The following is a 21,471-nucleotide window of genomic DNA, read 5'->3' as shown; positions in this document are numbered from 1 at the left end:
AACACTTTGGGAGGCCGAGGCGGGTGGATCACGAGGTCAAGAGATCAAGATCATCCTGGCCAACATGGTGAAACCCTGTCTCTACTAAAAATGCAAAAATTAGCTGGGTGTGGTGGCACGCACCTGTAGTTCCAGCTACTCGGAAGGCTGAGGCAGGAGAATCACTTGAACTCGGGAGGCAGAGGCTGCAATAAGCCGAGATTGCGCCACTGCACTCCAGCCTGGCGACAGAGTGAGACTCCATCTCAAAAAAAAAAAAAGAAAAGAAAAAAATTTGTATATAGAGAGAAGGAATCATAAAGCAAATGTGTGAAAAATGTTAAGAACTAGTAAATCTAGATAAAGCGTATACAGACATTAGGCCAGGCGCATTGTCTCACACCTATAATCCCAGCCAGCACTTTGGGAGGCCAAGGAGGGCAAATCACTTGAGGTCAGGAGTTTGAAACCCATTTGGCCGACATAGTGAAATCCCGTCTCTACTAAAAATACAAAAACCAGCCAGGCGTGGTGGCGCATCTGTAATCCCAACTACTCAGGAGACTGAGGCAGGAAAATCACTTGAACCTGGGAGGCAAAGGCTGCAGCGAGCCAAGATCGTGCCACTGCACTCCAGCCCTGGCGGTACAGTGAAACTCCGTCTCGCAAAAAAAAAAAAGGAAAAAAAAAAGCATACAGACATTCACATAGACATTCATGTATTATTCTTGCAATCTTTAAGTTTGAAATGTTTTTGAAGTAAAAGATAAAAAACATATACTCACTTAAAATAGAAAAATCATCATATCAGTTAAAAATTTTGGGCCGGGTGCAGTGGCTCAGGCTGGGCGTGGTGGCTCATGCCTGTAATCCCAGCACTTTGGGAGGCTGAAGCAGGTGGATCACGAGGTCAGGAGTTCGAGACCAGCCTGGCCAGTACGGTGAAACCCTGTCTCTACTAAAAATACACACACACACAAAAAGTAGCTGGGTGTGGTGGCATGTGCCTGTAGTCCCAGCTGCTCAGGAGGCTAAGGCAGGAGACTTGCTTGAACTCGGGAAGCAGAGGTTAGCCAAGGCTGCAGTGAGCCGAGATTGCACCACTGCACTCCAGCCTGGGCAACAGAGCGAGACTCCATCTCAAAAAACAAAATCCAAAATGAAACAAAAAAAAACTTTGGCAAAGTAACTTAAAACAAAAATAATCTTTTTAAAATAAGAGTTGTTATCATTCCTGGGCAAATAATAGGAATAATCAAGAACAAGGTCCACTCAGGGTAAAATGTCTAACATAAGGATACAATATGCTATGGAAAGCTTACCCAAATGAATTTAGCCATCCTAAGAAAATCACTTGTTTAATGTTATAATTACTGTAATTAAAATGATACCATATACGAAAAAACTCACACAGGAAGAGAAGACCTCCTTCCCCTGTTTGTCTTCTTTGCAATTACTGGAGTTCCAAAATGCTCTGGATTCGTTAATGGAAGCTGGTCAAGTGTCTGTATAAGAAACAGATTAATTAAATCATGTTTTACCTCTAGATCAGTACCTGTAGTTCAATCCAAATAGTCCATCCATGTCACCCTACCTCACTCTCTGCAAAATGTCTCTCTCCTTTCAGACAAAGCGAGGTACGTCTCAATGTTCGCTCGTCACCATCATCAAACACTATAATAAACACAAGATATCAGAGAATTTATGTACACTAATGAAATAAAAACTTAAAAGCACAGAATGCTATTATTGTTATTAATTAGAGCTTAATATTTATAAGAACCATTATTTTAGTCATTTTTCAAAACCTTTACAATGAGCATACCATGCCATATTTTTCATTCTATAGATACCAAAAACACAGGTTAAATGGCTGCCCACAACTGCTTAAGTATCTCCATCGGCTTTTTTGATTTCTATCACTACAGAACCACCTTCTTAACTCATTAGCAACCTAGTCAAAGCATAAATATTAAATTAACTGCAATCCTAGGAGACTGAACAAAAACCTGATTTTAAAGAAAGCATGGATTTTTCCACAAAAGTTTAATATTAGAGTACCCCTAACTTCCAGAAACTGACTCCTGGTATTGCTACCGAATTATTCTACTGCTTCTATTTATTTGCATGATAACCTACTACACATGTACTGGCTGCCAAATTCTAAAGTCATAAGATACAAGTTCTTTCTTTTGTTAGAAAAGGATATAAATAGTTTGTTTAAAAAAATTAAAAAAGAAAAAAAAAAAAAGACAGGGTTTTGCTATTTTACCCAGGTTGGTCTCAAACTCCTGGCCTCAAATGAACCTCCTGCCTAGGCCTCTGAAAGTGCTCAGATTACAGGCATCAGCCACTGTACCCAGTTGAGTAGTTTAGAAATAAAGGTTGAAATAAGGAAACAGAAAGATAAAGTTTTTAGTGCAGGCATGGTGGCTCACCATGGGACCTGTGGTCTCAGCTACTGGAGAGGCCATAGTAGAACTATTGCTTGAGCAGGGAGAAACCAAGGCTCAACCATGGTTAGTGAGCCATGATTACATCACTGTGTGACAGCAAAACTAGATTCTGTCTCAAAAAAAATTAAAACAAAATATAAAGGTTTTTTTAAAAAGAAACTTTAGACCACTTTTAACTACGTTTTTTTTTTTTTTGAGCCAGAGTCTCACTGTGTCACCCAGGTTGGAGTGCAATGGTGTGATCTCAGCTCACTGCAAGCTCTGCCTCCCGGGTTCACACCATTCTCCTGCCTCAGCCTCCTGAGTAGCTGGGACTACAGGCGCCCGGCACCACGCTCGGCTAACATTTTTGTATTTTTAGTAGAGACCGGGTTTCACCGTGTTGGCCAGGATGGTCTTGATCTCCCAACCTTGTGATCCACCCGCCTCAGCCTCCCAAAGTGCTGGGATTACAGGAGTGAGCCACCACGCCTGGCCTTTACTACATATTTTTAAAAATCACACTACTTGGCCGGGCGCGGTGACTCACGCCTGTAATCTCAGCACTTTAGGAGGCCGAGGCGGGTGGACCACCTGAGGTCGGGAGTTGGAGACCTGCCTGACCAACATGGAGAAACCCTGTCTCTATTAAAAATTCAAAATTTGCCGGGTGTGGTGGCATGCATCTGTAATTTCAGCTACTCCAGAGGCTGAGGCAGGAGAATCGCTTGAACCCGGCAGGCAGCGGTTGCAGTGAGCCTAGATCGCACCATTGCACTCCAGCCTGGACAACAAGAGCAAAACTTCGTCTAAAAAACAAAAACAAAACAATCATACTACTTGACTATGTTTAAACATTTCAAGGAAATGGGGTAAGGAATTTTATAATTTATCCCTAATATTCTCCTAATCACTAACAATGTATTATTTTGATAACTGTATAGGTTTAACTTTTGCGACTGTATTCTGATTTTAGCATCCAACATTTATAAAGTTTATTAAAAAGAGTATGTTCTCAGAAGGTACCTCATTGTCCCAGGTTATGAATAAGATATAATCTTTACTTCAAATACTTAACATCCATATTCATTCAACAAGAAAGCATATATATGTACCCAAAAACAATTATTAAGATTTAGTACTAATTTTCACAATTCTAGATACTTTTCCATTCTAACAAAATAAGTTAGTGCTAATAAAAAGAAATTCTACATTACATTCATTTGATATCTTAGAATCTTTTCATCGGTTACCTATGAAATTATAATCCTGAATTACTTTCTTAAAAGGTTGTTTTATTAGCAAACACTTTGCCTTCAAATCCTACACTTACTTTTAATGAATAAGTTTTTTAAAAGAAAACTATATAAAAGCTTTCAACATGTTAAATATTTATCTACTTCAATCAGTTCTCCCTCTTAGACTACAGATACCTACTTAGATTCTCTTACATGCAGGAGACAATGTGAAAAAAATTAAAAACTCCTGAAGCACATACTCAAAAGAACGACTATTCTAAAAAAGCAGCTGTGCTATACACAGTCAATGATCCAGAAATTAATGACTAGCTGCAGGCACAATGACAAGTTAAAACACGACATCCTCCAATGATTACATCACTGATCTGCACTTGAGTAATAGAGTGCTAAATATGTGATATAAAAATTATGATTCATATAGTGTCAAGTCTAACAAATTAACCATTGTTCTCTTAAAATTTTTAAATCATGAAATTATCACAAACCAAACTTAATATAATTCTTGTTAGTATTAGTATCTGTAAGTATAAGATTTCAAAAAGAATAAAACCTGAAAGGTTTTCAACTTTTCTTAATGCCTACAATACCAAAGATGACAATACCAGACCCACATACATTTAAATGGAGGTATGAAGAAGGAAAATGTGAATGTAAGACCAACACTCCAAATTTATATAACAAAATATTTTCCATAGTGTTTTATCATTAATCAATGGCAGCCCTAAACCAAAATGTTCTGATGAAAAATTTGAACAATTTCAGCATTTCAAACAAAATATTTCAGCAATTTCTGTATTTCAACAATTTAAAAATTTCAATAATCACTTTGAAATAAAATCAGATTTTTGGAAGGAAAAATTCATTTCACTTAAATACACCTTATCATGGATAGAAATATTTTTTTAAATAAAGGGATTTCTCAAAAGGGGATTATGATACAAACAACTATTTTACAGTTTCACATAGGAACCCTCCCAACTTTAAGTGAACAAAAAGAAATAGTGTAAGATTTATTAATTTACTTAGAGACAGAGTCTCACGCTGATGCCCAGGCTGGAGTACAGTGGCGTGATCTTGGCTCACCGTAACCTCTACCTCCCAGGTTCAAGTGATTCTTGTGCCTCAGCCTCCCAAGTAGCTGGGATTACAGGTGCACATCACCAGGCCCGGCTAACTTCTGGATTTTTAGTAAAGACAGGCTTTCACCATGTTGACCAGGCTGGTCTCGAACTCCTGGCCTCAAGTGTTCTGCCTACCTTGGCCTTCCAAAGTGCTGGGATTACAGGTATGAGCCACTGCACCCAGACTAAGATTTTTTTAATTCACAAAATTATACAAATATATTTTTGAGTACTTTATAAATTTGTTAAATAATGTACTTTTTCAAGATTTTCTGAAAGACAAACAGAAAACAATGGGGGGTGTGATGGCTCACACCTGTAATCCTGGTGCTTTGGGAGGTCAAGGCAGGAGAATCCCTTGAGTCCAGGAGTTGGAGACCAGCCTGGCCAACACAGTGAGACTCCGTCTTTACAAAAAAAAAAATTAAAAATTAGCTGGGTGTGGTGGCACGTGTCTGCAGTTCTAACTACTCGAGTGGCTGAGATCACTTGATTCCAAGAGTTCAGGAATGCAGGGAGCTATCACTGCCACTGCAGTCCAGCCTGGGCAACAAAGTGAGACCCTGTTTCTATATTCCTATATTTTTTATAAAACCAACATTATGAACTTATTAATCATGACATCCCTGATTATCAAAACCATGAAGAAGCGCCATCTAAAATAAACTTCCTCTCTTAACTTGCATGTTAGAATTATCATCTAAAAGAACACAACATTTGTAGGCACTGAAGAGTATCATTTTTGTAAGAGTGAAATAATTAATGTTGTATATAGCAAGTCTAGCTTTTTTTAGTTGTCTTCTACAGCATGCTAAGACCAAAAAAAGTCAGACTACAAGGATTTAATAATTCTATGAAATGCCTTATATTTGCCAAAAATGGCTTTTGAATAGATTGTTCATTGAGTCTAGCAGAACATACATATAACCAAAAGTGGTATCTGTGTTATTATGTTAGGTATTTTGACAGTTAATTTTAGATGTGAACTTGACTGAATAAAGAATACCTAGAGAAGTGGTAAAGCAATTACTTCTGGGTGTGCCAGAGGAAACTGGCACGTGTGTCAATGAACCAAGTAGGAAGATTCACTCTCAATGTGGGCAAGTACCATCCAATTGGCCGGGGGCCCAGACAGAACAAAAAATGAGAGAAAGGGATTTCCTCTCTCCTGGAGCTGGGATACTCTTCTCCTCCTGCCCTTGGACATCAGAACTCCAGGCTCTTTGGCTTTGGGACTCTGCACCTTACACCAGCAGTCCCTCAGATTCTCAAGGCTTTGGCCTGGGACTGAGAATTATATCCTCAGCTTCCCTGGTTCTAAAGCTTTCTGACTTGGATGGAGCCTAGCTATTGGTATCTCAGGTCTCTAGCTTACAGACAGCCTGTCATGGTCATTCTCAGCCTTCATAATATCATGAGCAAATTTGTCTAATACTGGAGTATGCGACCCCCAGGCCACAAACCCGTACCAGACCATGGCCTGTTGGTAACCAGACTGCACAGCAGGTGAGTGGTGCCCAAGTAAGCATTACCACCTGAGCTCCACCTCCTGTCAGATCAGCAGTGGCATTAGAATCTCACAGGAATGCAAACCCTTGTGAACTGCCCAAGCAAGGGATCTACCAATAGGTTGTGCATTCCTTATGAGATGCTAATGCCTGATGATCTAAAGTGGAAGAGTTTCATTCTGAAACCATCCCCCAGCACTCCCATCCATGGAAAAATTGTCTTTCACGAAACCGGTCCCTGGTGCTAAAAAGGTTAGGACCTCTAAGAAATCCCCTCTCATATCAATCTATCTATCTATCATCTATCTATATCTTATTGGCTCTCTAGAGACTCCTAGTAGGGATTAAAATATTAAAATCTATTAAGAGGAAAATGACAAAGCTGAGAATTTCACAGTAACACCAACCATACTAAACACAATAGACAAAATAATGCCAGTGCAAACAAACACACAAATCCTAACCCTAATCAGCTAGAATTCAAATGAAAGGATCTGATCAACTACTAAATACAAAAGACCCATTTCCCTGTTATCACAGCACTGATACTGAAAGATAGTAAAATAATAACAGTAAATTAATTTTATCTAAAATATAATTGGCTATCACTTATTAAGCTTCTACCACGTCCTAATCCTCACAACAGCCTCTACAAAGTAGGAACCACTATCCTCCTTTTATAGATAAAGAAACTGAGAATCAGAAAGTTAACTAATGAGCTACATTTTAGTTGGCGGGGTATCAAAAGACATAATAGGCATGAAACAGAAGTATAAAATGAAGTCAGAGGCCGGGCGCGGTGGCTCAAGCCTGTAATCCCAGCACTTTGGGAGGCCGAGGCGGGCGGATCACGAGGTCAAGAGATCGAGACCATCCTGGCTAACACGGTGAAACCCCGTCTCTACTAAAAAAATACAAAAAACTAGCCGGGCGAGGTGGCGGGCGCCTGTAGTCCCAGCTACTCGGGAGGCTGAGGCAGGAGAATGGCGTAAACCCGGGAGGCGGAGTTTGCAGTGAGCTGAGATCTGGCCACTGCACTCCAGCCTGGGTGACAGAGCGAGGCTCCTTCTCAAAAAAAAAAAAAAAAAAAATTGAAGTCAGAGAAGGAAGTAATGAATTCTGTCTTTGGAAAATTAAGTATCACTATTGTTATATCAGGATACAGCAGTTATGATTAACAAAATTACAGAATTCTTCACATAATGGAGTAAATTGCTTGAACCCTGGAGGCGGAGGTTGCAGTAAGCCAAGATCATGCCACTGCACTCCAGCTTGGGGGACAGAGCAAGACTCCCATCTAAAAATAAATAAATAAATAAAAATAATGGGCAAAGGACCTGAATAGACATTTCTCAAAAGCAGACATACCAATGGCCCAGAGGTATGTGAAGAAGTGTTCAACATCAGTAATAATCATCAGGGAAATGCAAATACAGACTACAAAGAGATTTCACCTCACACCTCCTAGAATGGCTATTATCAAGAAGATAAAAGGTTACAGGCACTGGCAAGGATATGGAGAAAAGGGAATCCTTGCCCACCATTGGTGGGAAAGTAAATTAGTATAGCCATCATGTAAAATAGCATAGAAGTTCCTCAAAAAGCTAAAAATAGAACCACCATATGATCCATTAATCCCACTCCTGGGTATATAACCAAAGAATGAAACTAGTATGTCAGAGATGTATCTGTACTCCCATGTTTATTGCAGCACTATTCACAATAGCCAAGATATTGGATCAATTTAAGTCTCTATGAGCCGATGAATGTATAAAGAAAATGTGATATAACATATATACACAATGGAGTACTATTCAGCTTTTAAAAAGAAGGAAATCGTGACATTTGTAACAACATGGCTGAACCTGGGGGACATTATGCCAAGTGAAATAAGCCAGGCACAGGAAGACAAATACCATATGATCTCGCTTAAAAAGTCAAACTCTTATTAGAGAGTAGAATGTTGGTTATCAGGGGTGGGGGCAGCTTGATTGGGGAGGTGGAGGTGAGGGATTGGGTAAATGTTGGTTAAATGATACAAAATTTCAGTTAGAAGGAATAAGTTCAAGAGCTCCATTGTACAACATGATGGTTTTAGCCAATAACGATGCATTGTGTACTTGAAAATTGCTAAGAGAGTATATTTTGAGTGTTCTCACCACACACAAAAAATAAGCCTGTGAAGTGATCCACCTGTTAATTAGCTTGCTTAGCCATTCCACAATGTATACATATTTCAAAATATGTTGCATAACATAAATACATACTATTAATATTAAATAATTTTTTTTTTTTTGGAGATGGAGTCTCACTCTGTCACCCAGGCTGGAGAGCAGTGGTGCCATCTCAGCTCACTGCAAGCTCCACCTCCCAGGTTCAAATGATTCTCCTGCCTCAGTCTCCCAAGTAGCTGGGATTACAGGCATGAGCCACCACGCCCAGCTAATTTTTTTATTTTTAGTAGAGATGGGGTTTCACCATGTTGGCCATGCTGGTCTCGAACTCCTGACCTCAAGTGATCCACCTGTCTCGGCCTCCCAAAGTGCTGGGATTACAGGCGTTCAGTGAGCCACCACACCCAGCCCTTCGCCCATTTTTTAAATCAGGTTGTTTTCTTGCTATCGAGTTGTTTAAGTTCCTTATAAATTTTGGATATGAATCCCTTATCAAATACATAGTTTGCAAGTATTTTTTCAAATTCCGAAGGTTGTCTCTTCACTCTCTTCATTGTTTCTTTTGCTGTGTAGAAGCTATTTAGTTTGATGTAATCCCAGGTGTCTAATTTTGCTTTCGGGGTCATAAAAAAAAAAAAAAAATCAATGCCCAGGCCAATGTCATAAAACCTTTTCCTCTATGTTTTCTTCTAGTGGTTTGACAATTTCAGGTCTTAAGTCTTTGATCCGCTTAGAGTTAGTTTTTGTATATGGGGTAAGATGAGGGTCTACTTCCATTCTTCTACATGTAGATATCCAATTTTCCCAACACTATTTACGAAGACACTGTCCTTTCCCCAGTATGTGCTCCCGGCACCCTAGTCAAAGATCAAATGACCATAAATAGGTAAATTTATTTCTGGGGTATCTATTCTGTTCCACTGGTCTATGTGTCTGTTTTTATGCCAGTATCATGATGTTTTGATTACTATAGCTTTGTAGTATATTCTGAAATCAGGTGGTATGTCTCCGGTTTTATTCTTCTTGATCAAGATTGCTTTAGCTTCAATAGTTCTGTTATTCTAGAATCATCTGTGATAACTACAGAAGTCCCTCAACAGCTAAGGTTAAAAAAAAAAAAAAAACTCCAGGAATCTGTAAATTTAAGAAATTAACACTCAAATACATAATTACATTAAGAAAATATCATGGGAGAACTAAGTCTTAGGGAAGGCCATTTAAAAATGAGTTAAAGCCTATCATAGGACTACACACATTGTTTTGTTTTTGCTTACTACTTTCTTTCTTTTTTTTTTTTTTTTTTTGAGACGGAGTCTCACTCTGTCGCCCAGGCTGGAGTGCAGTGGCAGGATCTCAGCTCACTGCAAGCTCCGCCTCCCGGGTTTACGCCATTCTCCTGCCTCAGCCTCCCGAGTAGCTGGGACTACAGGCGCCCGCCACCTCGCCCAGCTAGTTTTCTTGTATTTTTTAGTAGAGACGGGGTTTCACTGTGTTAGCCAGGATGGTCTCGATCTCCTGACCTCGTGATCCACCTGTCTTGGCCTCCCAAAGTGCTGGGATTACAGACTTGAGCCACCGCACCCGGCCTCCTTTTTTCTTTAAACATAACTAGAGATTTGGGCTCTATCCAGCCCAAATCTCTCATAGAGCCCATTCATCTGCTTATAAAGACTTAAATTGATCCAATATCTTGGCTCAATTTGACACCTTTTGAATGACTGAACAGGTAACACACTTCCATATATTACAGATTCCTTATCTTTAATGGCAAGGATAAGAACTATCAATGAATAAACTATGGTAGGAATGGTAAGAAGAGGAAATATTTCTATTGCTCAAAAACAAAAACAAAAAATCCCTTTGAGTTGGTGCTGTTTACTGTTCAACATTAAAAGGGGAAGCCGGGAGCAGTGGCTCACACCTGTAATCCCAACACTTTGGGAGGCTAAGGCGGTAAGATTGCTTGAGCCCAGGGAATTCAGGGCTGCGGGGAGCTATGATAGTGCTACTGAACAAAACCAACAGAGCAAGACCTGCCTCTAAAACAAACAAAAACAAACAAACAAACAAAAAAACAAGAAATAAACCATCAGAGGGTAAGATATTACCAGATATTTTAAAAACTGAGTCATACTATATCCATAATCTCCTTCAAAATTGGTTAATCAAGTTTAACAGAAGGGAAATTGACACCTATATTATGTAAGAAGCAGTTGCTATAACTGATTCTAATGATAACTTTAGATCACTAATGATCATAACTCCTATTTGATCAAAACCAGCAATGTGGTATCCTCTTGTTTTATTTTTAATAATCTGACATAATTTCTGGTATCTCATGAAACCGAAAAGGTAATGGAGGTCATAAACACTTTGAAAAATTTTCTGATTATACCCACACAATACTTTGCTAGGAACTAGAAATCAAGAAAAATTCCAGAAAAGAGCAATTAAACCCAATACGTAGTGGGTACTCACTGAAAGAAAAATACAGGATGTTCATGAGCCAAGAGGTTTTACATTTCATTTTACCGTTTATTTAAATCAACTGGTAACTCAGGTCATTATACTCTGATCATTCTTTATGTGATCCACTTCCTTCAATATCTAAATGTTCTTCATAGCAGTGCTATCTTGAGTTTTCTGAATGGAACAATGCCTTTCAAAATCTTTTTATGAATTTTCTTCATGCACGTAGCTGCAAAAATCTTTAATATTTTGAATTTGTCTCCCAAATAAATCTGTTTTTCCCTGTTTTTGTAAGTGTGAACTATCTGCATCAGAATCACCGACAAGCTTACTAAAGCATTCTTGTATTGCCAACCCCAGGCCTACTATTTGGAGAGGCTTGGGGTCCTCAAATCCTCATTTTTCTAAGCAAGCACCAAGTGATTCTTATGTACACTAATGCTTGATACCTCCATTATATGCAATTAAGATTCTAAAGCTCTTTGAGAACAAGAATTATACAATTTCTTCTGTAATTATCCAACACAGAAAATCAACATAGAGAATGCTTAGTAGTGACTAGTTTTTAGAAACACTAAAATGCTACTCATGTAGAGGACAAAGGTTGCTATTTATAATTGAATAACTACTCTGGGATGAAGAAACCCAAAATGAGAAAACTTGAAAAGTAATCCTTTTGTTGAGCATACGCATTTTATCAGTAAAGCTTCATAAGTAACGTGAGTACAACCTTTATAGTGAATACAATATAATGTGCAATATTAGTATCTGAATATCCATCATATATTTTCCAGTGATTCTACACACACCTGTAATTTTTATCAGGTCTTAGTTTAATACAGCAAAGGTATATTTACTTAATCTCTAAGAGTTAACATTAAGTTTAGTTTTTATTTGTTTGTTTTGAGATAGTTTTGCTCTTGTTGCCCAGGCTGGAGTGCAATGAGATGATCTAGGCTTACTGCAACCTCTGCCTCCCAGATCCAAGCGATTCTCCCGCCTCAGCCTCATGAGTAGCTGGGATTACAGACGCCCGCCACCACACCCAGCTAATTTTTGTATTTTTAGTAGAGACGCGGTTTTGCCATGTTGGCCAGGCTGATCTCGAACTTTTGACCTCAAGTGATCCACCCACCTCGCCCCCACAAAGTGCTGGGATTACAGGTGCGAGCCACCACATTTGGCCACTTAGTTTTTAAATATTTAACAAATATCAATAGCCACAACTAAGCTTCCTAAAAATATGTAGTTCAGAATAATAGCACCATTGTGAACCAACACTAAATTCTAGCAAGTACAGAAGAATAAAAGAGGTTCGAAAAAAGTAGTTACACACAGCAAACTGGCACTACTAATAGAAGGCACAGGGAAAGACAGAGAAATTTTTAACCAAAGCATAGTTCTTCACAACATTGAGCATCAACTGGAATGATTTTTACCCTAAGCAACAAATCAAGTAAACTAAAAGTAAACCTAAATGGTCATTTCTTTTATTTCTACAAGAAAACCACAAAATAATTATACCTCTTAAACGAAGAAATAAGTATAAAAACCAACAATGCTATAGATTGGATGATATCCACAGGACTGTGTAGTTTGAAAGTACTGAGAGGAGATTTGGAAATGTTACCTAATGCTATTCTCATCAACATAATGACAGCAACTATTTAAGTACTACTTTTAGGTTTTAACTTACACGTATTATGACACTTGTTGCTTCTTACTATTAATACAATAAAGTTATCTAAAGCCAGTATAAGATTATGAATGGAATGTTAAGAATGCATTCATATTAGGAACATCTACCTCTTTCTTGAAAGCTGCTTTTTTTTTTTTTTTTTTTGAGAACGAGTCTCACTCTGTCACCCAGGCTGGAGTGCAGTGACACTATCTGGGCTGACTGCAACCTCCGCCTCCTAGGCTCAAGCAATTCTCGTGCCTCGGCCTCCTGAGTAGCTGGGATTACAGGAATGCGTCATTACCACCTGGCTAATTTGTGTATTTTTAGTAGAGACGGGGTTTCACCATGTTGGCCAGGCTGGTCTTGAACTTCTGACCTCAAGTGATCCACCTGCCTCAGCCTTCCAAAGTGCTAGGATTACAGGCATGAGCCACCATATCCAACCTTGAAAGCTGTTAATATGAGCACCCACATTGTGTCAAAAATCAAAAACTAAGTTACAATCACCTATTCTTGAATCTACTATGGTCAAGATTTTTTAAATCTGTAAATTGGCAACATCTACATTACCCTTATATAAAATATGTAGCAATACAATAAAGATCACAACTACAGAATTTTAATAGAAAAAGTGATCACAATAATGTGATCTAACCTTCTTGAAGAGAAACATTAAAATAACCTAAAATAGAAGTACATTCTTGGATGAAATAGACACAAGTGGCCAAGTTACTGTAAGAGATAATCATTTTTGTTACCTACAGGACATTCTTAGAATTTTAGCCAGCTATATCCAGTAAACTGATAGGAAATAATACATATTTCTCCACCAACACAATGATTTGGTCTATCCACAAAACACAGATACACGCAAAGTCCAAATCAAATCTATGTGTTAAATGTGTTAAATTACTTACTTACCCACGGTATACCAACTAGCATCTGTCAACTTGCTGATGATAGCTTCCTGAAAAGATCCATCAGATGTCCTTGTTTCAACAATAGCTCCAACCTAAAATGTGAAATCCAAATTTCCTTACCAAATTTAAACAAATAAACCAAATCACTTCCACCAATTCTATTATCTAGGTAAGAAAAATAAATACCATACTTATGATAATTCTATCTTACACTGTCTTAGATCTTTATCATTCATAGTACTTATCTATGTATTATGCAATTTGAGACCCAAAACACTTTGACAAAATTTAGGTAGCTATTATTACCCTTACTTTACACACTGAAAATTGCAGTTCAGAAAGAGAAAATAATTTGCAGAGTCCAGCATGACAGCCCAGTCTCTTAAATCTTACTTTAGAGCTTTTCCACTATATCACTACTGCCTTCAAGAAAATTAAATAGAAGAACTGTAAAATTATAAGACAACCAAAATAGCATCAATTTTCTTTCACAGAAATACGAATATTGGATTCAGCATATTTAAGGAATCTTTTAGATAAAGGTTCACCTGGAGAGATAGGGATGGACCAGTTGACCTTCTCTCAGTTTCCAGACCTTTGTATATCAGATATTAACCAAAATGGTACTCTGATATAACAGATTTATTACATAAACAAATGGCCAGAAATGGCTGGAAAACATAATCTAGGTATTCATGAAATTGAATTAGGAAGTGAACATAGTTTGCTTGGTAAATTAGAACCACTGAAGATTGATGGTTATGATACTCAACTTAGAAGGCTAAACATCACCTCAGATATGGCAACAATTTGCAAAACAAAGCCAGGTACCCAGTTCAAGAATTCATAACAGAAAGGTAGGTGAAAAATTTAACATGTTTATATGTATTAAATTACCCTTCTAGAAGATGTTTAGTGTTCTAAAACTTAGAATACAGCCATTGCAATATCATAATTTATACTAATTATATTTAAACCCTTCATATATATTGTTTTCTGATTAACGTTCTCATAAATGTTAAGTCTATGTAGAAATGTAAATTCAGTAAACACGGTATAAATCTATGATTATTTTAGATTTTAAACTGTACAACATACATACTCTTAAAGGACCCTTTACTTGGTCATCTTGTACCAATTGCGTGGTATTATCCTGTTTCAAGAGTACCTGAAAAACATTTTGCAAGATAATTTGCATATTACTTTTAAAACAAATACATTTACAGTAACACTGTAACAATAATGTCTTTAATTTATGCTTTCTTAGCACCCTGTGGTGACCTCTGCTATAATACTTACTACATTCTCTTATCAACTGTGAGCTCCTTGAGGGCTGAGTCCTCCCTTCATTGCTATATCCCCAACAGTTAGCAAGTGTCAATGCATATTACCAGCACTCAATAAGTATTTACTGAATGAATGAACTATATAATAATCTGTAGTGATTACTGTAAAAAAAAAAAAAAATGCCTTTACTGCTTTTTATCAACAAGTCACAAAAGGTTCTGACTGTCACCAAGTACACAAAGAAAAAAAACAGTATCAAACTGTATTGCCTATATGAAAGGTAAACAAATTAAAACCACAACTCTGATCCTTTATAAAGTGAAGCTAAACAATAATCATAATATGCAATGATACAAACAAGTGCTCCCTTCTACGACACATCTAAACACACAGAGTAACCATCCATAATAGATGGCTGGTTACTATGGTCCAAATAAGAGATGGTCCAAATAAATTCAAAATCTAGGTAATGCATGATAAGACCTCCTAAAACAATCATTGTATTAATTTTAAGTAAATAAGAACACACACACAATACTAATACCAAATTTGAATCGTTAAAGAATCCCAAATAAATATAATCAAATCCTATATAGCTGACATGATAAAAACACTATATGAAACAAAAAGAAATGAACGTCAATTGACATCCTATCCTAATAATACTTGAAGGTTCATCAAGAAAATTGAAACATAAGTTTTATAATAATCATAGATACATCTATATACTCTACAAATCACACTCCTCTAGTCAATGTTTCTCAAACTTTTTTTTTTTTTCCCCAGACAGGGTCTCAACCTCCGCCTCCCCAGCTCAAGCAATTCTCATGCCTCAGCCTCCCACGTAGCTGGGATTACAGGTGTGCACCACTATGTCTGGCTAATTTTTTGCATTTTTACTAGAGACGGGGTTTCAACATTTTGGCCAGGTGGGTCTCAAACTTCTGGCCTCAAGTGATCTGCCCACTCTGACTTCCCAAAGTGCTGGGATTACAAGAATGACCCACCATGCCCAGCCTGATCCTTAAACTTTTAACATGCATCAGAAATATTTAAAGGGTTTATTAAAATACAATTACTGGATCTTACCCCCAGAGTTTCTGATGAAGTAGATCTGGGGTGGGGAAAATTTGCATTTGGGACAAGTTCCCAAGTAAGGCTGATGCTACTGGTCTGGGGCCACACTTTAGGAATCACTGCTCTAGTTCATTGATTTATTCAACAAATTTTGAGTGTCCATTGTGTATCAGGCACTACTCTATGTGTTGGGCATAGAACAAGTCAGACATTTCCTCCTTTTATGGTGCTTAATTCTGGTAGGAAAACATCAGATACTTAAGTGAATAAAGCAAACTGCAATGTAGCATGATCCAATACCAATGACAATAATTTTATGACTGGCACAGTAAAAAAAATCTGGAAGAGCACATCAAATCTCTTTGAAGTCATATCAAGGAGGACTTTCACAGTGTTCTACACCACTACAGGATGACTAGTTAACAATGCTATATTACATGGTTTCAAATGGCTAAGAGGAGGATACTGAGTATTCCCAACACAAATAAATGAAAAATGTTTCAGATGATGGATATGCAAATTATCTTGATTTAATCACCATACATTATACGTATCAAAACATGACTATGTAGCCAATGAATATATGAAATTATTAATCAACTTAAATAAAAATTTTTAAGAAGACTTCATGAACTTATATGCCTCTATGTTAAAAATGTTTATAATAAGCATAGATTACTTTTGTATTTAGTATAAAGTAACAAAGACTATTAAAAATATATTCATATAAGAAAATTACTGGCAGGAATCACCAAAAAAAGTTATTTCTGAGTAAAAGCATCTTTAAAAAAAACTTTTTTTGAGACAGGGTCTTGCCCTGTCATCCAGCCTGGAGTGCAGTGGCACAATCACAGTTCACTGCAGCCTTGACCTCCCAGGCTCAAGCAATTCTCCCACCTCTGCCTCCAGAGTAGCTGGGACCACAGGTGCCTGTCACCACACTTGGCTAATTTTTTTATTTTTATTTTTTTCTGGACAGACAAGGTCTCACTATGTTGTCCAGGCTGGTCTTGAATTCCTTGGCTCAAGCAATGCCCCCACTCAGGCTCCCCAAGTGCTGGGACTGCAAGTGTGAGCCACCTTGCACAGCCAAAAATATGTATATATTTTTTTAGTCAGCCTCCCTCTGTCAGCCAGGCTGCAGTGTAGTGGTGCGATTTCGACTCACTGCAACCTCCACTTCCTGGGTTCAAGCGATTCTCCTGCCTCAGCCTCCCGAGTAGTTGGGACTACAGATGGGCACGCCAGGTTAATTTTTTTATTTTTTGGAGATGGAGTCTCGCTCTGTTGCCCAGGCTGGAATGCAATGGCATGATCTTGGCTCACTGCAACCTCCACCTCCCGGGTTCAAGCAATTCTCCTGTCAGCCTCCTGAGTAGCTGGGATTACAGGTGCCCGCCACCACACCTAGCTACTAATTTTTGTATTTTTCGTAGAGATGGGATTTCACCATGTTGGTCAGGCTGGTCTCAAACTCCTGACCTCAGGTGATCCACCCGCCTCAGTCTCCCAAAGTGCTGGGATTACAGGCATGAGCCACTATGCCCAGCCCCAAAATAAACTTTTTCAATGCTTTTTTACACTGTCTTGAAAACATAATTCCTGTTGTTATTTATATTGTCCTAAACATTGAAATTGTCTCTACCTGAACATTAAATGAGGGGAGAAAATAGATTACAGTCCAAGTATGCTACCACAAATAGTAAAGATCCAAATGACAGGAAATATCATGAGCATGGTATATTGGTGGTAGCATTTTGGAATAATTTCTCCTTTTGAGTTCTTTATTTCTTGAATTTTGATGTGCTTTTTTCCTGTAAGTATAGTATATGAAGGATTTTCATATAATGACTCAATAAAATGCTGATTTGCAGTCTCTCTCTCCCCAAATTTCTACAATCTAGAGCTAATAAAACTATTGCATAAAAACAAATATTACCTTAACTTTCACCAGCCTTTTCACAGTCTTAATTTTTGCCTCACAGAAGGCACCCCGGTACTTGGCACTGACATCAGTTCCCACTGTCAGGTAGGCAGGCTCATCCGCCGCCTGGTGAAAGGAACATAAACTGTGAATGTCATTACTATGTCTCCCTACTCCAACCTCAAGTCTCATTAAAAGGTTGTGCTTGAAGCATGAAAAATATCAAAATGATTTGCTTATTAATATCATTGAAAATTTGAAAAATACCCGAAAGCAAACACTTGATGAGCAACCTTTCATTTTATAGACTGATGTCCTGATATGATAAAATGTTTTAAAGTTGTAATTTAAAATTATCAGTGAGTAAATATAATGTTTTTTCTCCAGATACAAAATTTTTCAAAAATTCTATTTATATAAGCAGAAAAATAAAAAAATCAGAAAAAATATTTCATATTACACATACCATAAAACTAAGTTATTCATTTATAGCCACCTGAAATTTTTCAAATTAAAATAAATATTGCTACTAAAATTAACACTAACCATACATAATTGTTTACTGACAAAGCTACATAAAGGTAACATCTTTTCATAAGGAGAGTATCAATTTGGAAAATTCATTTGCTAAAAGCTGCATTTGAAAGGTTTTAAGTCTGAATTCAGCCGATGAATGCAGAGATGAACCGATGGTTCAAGACTTGTAGACATACCTAGTTTACCATACTGATCTTCTTAGTATAAAAAAATAAGCGTTACTAAGAAACATCTACTTTCAGCAAATGGACATGACCAGAATGATACATTGAATGATGCAAGAAATTTCACTCTACCATTCATTTTAATCTTTACAGTAACAAGATGATTGCTATCTCAATCTGTCATTTTACCTTTTTTTTTTTCAGAAGTTAAAGTGTATCCATACAAGTCCAACTTAACATTGTTAAGTGCAAAGTTAACAGTATACACTTTGGAGATACGTTTCTAAGTAGAAAATGATTTTTTGTTTTCTAATAAGTTTTCCCAAGTAATATTAAAGAAGGTTAAACATGTCATTTACTTGGAGAAAATAGAAAACCATGAGAAAGTTTGGGAAAATGCTATATTTCAGAGCTTAATATACTGAAACGGTAAATAAGACAGGAATTGGCTACCTTTTAAGAACGTTTACAAAAAATACAAATTGAATAGGAATGCTTTTGGCAAATAAAAATCTGACCTGAAACTTTCAATGGCCACAGCATTCAAGAATGCTATGTGAGATCCTTTCCCTTTAACTATCCACATATGGATATTTGCAGTCATCCTCAGTAGAATATGTATCTTTTTAGAATAAGTATATGTTTTAAAATATTTACTGGAAAGATTTAACTAAAACTATTATTATAGTTCAACTTAAAATATTTTAGCCACATAAGTTCACTTTACACACAGAAGAAATGATATTTTCATTACTTAATCCACGTACTCTCTCTTTTACAAAATCGCATTGGCACTGAGGAAGAAAAAAATTTTCGAAAAATCCCCCAAAGAACCAAAGCAGGACAAAAGCTTTACTTCTGCAAAGGTTGCTGCCAACACAGGAAGTGTTTAAAAATACTATCCGAATGGACAACAACTGAAAGGCTGCACCAGCCTTTCCAAAGTACTGCTACAGAGAGGGCCCAAACTCCGCATTTAGACACACAGATCATTTCTCACCCATTCAACACATCCTCCTATGCCGAAACTGCTGATCAGTAGGAACATCAATTTTGAGGAGCAAAACAAATGACATTTCACGGCACTAGCCTGACAACTGGCAGTGTCCAAGGCGCGAGGATCAGGGCAGCGTTGACTCCACTTACCTTCATTTTTGTTGGTGATCTGTGGGGTTCCAGCTCAGCGAGCTATCTTCGCAGTCGCTAGAACTACGGGGAGGGGGAAAGAGGCACAGACAGAATCAGTCAACTGCAGGGAGCGACCAAGGGAAAGAAAGTAAACAAACGCCAGCAGGGAGGGGCAGAATCCTCACCAGCCAAGGGACAAGACCCCTTCCGAGGGCAGCCAGGATGCAGGAGCGGAGGGGGCAGCGAGAACCCCACGCGCGCCAAAGGGCAGCCCGTTCCGCCCCGGAGCTTGCCAGCGGCCCACCGCGCCCCCGCCTCGCTGGCCACTTTGACCCGGAATGCTCAACTCGGAGCCCCAGGACAGATAGCTCCGGAAAAGGGCAGGGCGCCGTTCGGGCTTCCCCAGGTCCCCCGCGGAGGCGACCGCCGAGCCTCCGCTCCGCTGTCCCCCGGATACCCCGACTTCGGCCCGCGCCCCGCCTCCGCCGCTCGGCCCCCTCGGCCCGCCCCGGGCCCGCGGTGGCGGCAGCGGAGTGTCACGGCGCCATTGCTCTCCTTCCTTTGCTCTGCACCATGTCAGAAAGGAGAATCGCTCCTTCACCCAAAGGGGCAGGGGCCGCGGCCTTCAGCCGGGAGCCGCCAGAGCGCCGGGAGACCCGCGCGGGGGAGGGGGCGGGGGACTGAGGGGAGGAGGAGGGGAGGTGGCCCGGACAGGGTGTGGGAGGGGAGCGGAGCCGCACCGCAGCAGCCGCTGCCTCCTCCCAGCGCCCGCCTCAACTTTTTGTACAGCCCAGAGAGGTATCAGCTCGCAGCCCCTCGAGTCCTGCCACGGACTCCGCAGAGGTGGACGCGCCGCGGAGTTGGGGAAGGGCTCCCCCAAGCAGCCCGGTCCTCACGGCGCGGAAGCAAACTTAGCGGTGCGGCCAGCCCCACAGCCATTTTCCCGGGAACCCGGGGAAGCGGACGAGGCGGCTGCAGCTGCGGCGACGGTTCCTGCAGTTGCTGCCGCTGCTCCATGGCTGGCCCCTTCTCTTGCGCTCGCCGCGCCACTTGCCTAGCATCACTCTCCCCACCTCCAAAGCTTCCAACTGCACCGGGACCCCGGGCAGCAGCAGCTGCTGCCACTGCCGCTTCGTCCATTCAGTATCCCCCGATTCCCCTCTCCCCACCTACCAACTGCGGGTGAAGTGCGCGCTGTCAGCTCCAGAGTCCTCCTCCCCTCTGACCTCCGTGGGCCCCCGTCCGGGCAGCACCACTCCCAACCGCGGCTGCAGTTCCTGCGCCCGGTTCCCCACTCGCCCCGATTTACTGCCACAATCCACCAAATAACAAGCTGTTGAGCAGACTCGCTTCTACACGAACTCCTATTGGCTGCTCATGACGCCGAAGAGCTTCGGATAGGACCTCGCTACCTGCCGTCCTCATTGGATGTAGCTCTGAAACTTCATGGATTGGTGCGAAAAACAGCAGGTAGGACATCTTCCACTTATGATTGGCTTTTGCCGAAGACCAACGTTATTGGAGAGTTGGTTATTGAGTAAGCAAGTCCTGAGAAATGATTGGTAGAGACGACTCCGGATGTGCTTGACCGGGCACTGATTGGCGAATTGAGGGGTCAGGAAGAGCAGTTCGGCATGAGGATTGGCGGCGGAGTGTCCCATGGAAACGGAACCCAGAAATGCAGCCAGGGGCTTGCACGGAGGCGGGGCAGGGTCTTTCCAAGGCGCCTGCGCTAAACCAGCTTCTCGGCGCCATTTTGTCTCGGCAGCGGTCGCCGTAGCTCCATCGCATTTTATGTTTCTGGCAAG

General features: G+C 39.7%; 1 protein-coding gene across 2 annotated transcripts in view; it reads right to left on the bottom strand.

Moving 5' to 3' along the window:
* Positions 1-21,147, bottom strand: part of ARID4A (AT-rich interaction domain 4A) — a 74,121-nt gene extending 52,974 nt beyond the window's left edge. For both annotated transcript variants that reach the window (XM_010357691.2, XM_010357692.2), the window contains exons 1-7: positions 20,837-21,147; positions 19,682-19,744; positions 17,850-17,960; positions 14,649-14,714; positions 13,548-13,638; positions 1,574-1,653; positions 1,390-1,484 (exon numbers count right to left, since the gene is read on the bottom strand). In XM_010357691.2, the coding sequence (XP_010355993.1) occupies positions 1,390-1,484; positions 1,574-1,653; positions 13,548-13,638; positions 14,649-14,714; positions 17,850-17,960; positions 19,682-19,687 (449 nt within the window). In that variant the 5' untranslated portion in view covers positions 19,688-19,744; positions 20,837-21,147. The remainder of the gene's footprint in view (positions 1-1,389; positions 1,485-1,573; positions 1,654-13,547; positions 13,639-14,648; positions 14,715-17,849; positions 17,961-19,681; positions 19,745-20,836) is intronic.
* Between the last annotated feature and the right edge of the window lie 324 nt (positions 21,148-21,471).

This window comes from Rhinopithecus roxellana, chromosome 5 (assembly GCF_007565055.1).
Source record: "Rhinopithecus roxellana isolate Shanxi Qingling chromosome 5, ASM756505v1, whole genome shotgun sequence".
NCBI classification, from domain to species: Eukaryota; Metazoa; Chordata; class Mammalia; order Primates; family Cercopithecidae; genus Rhinopithecus; species Rhinopithecus roxellana.
This window is presented reverse-complemented; position numbering and strand designations above follow the sequence as displayed.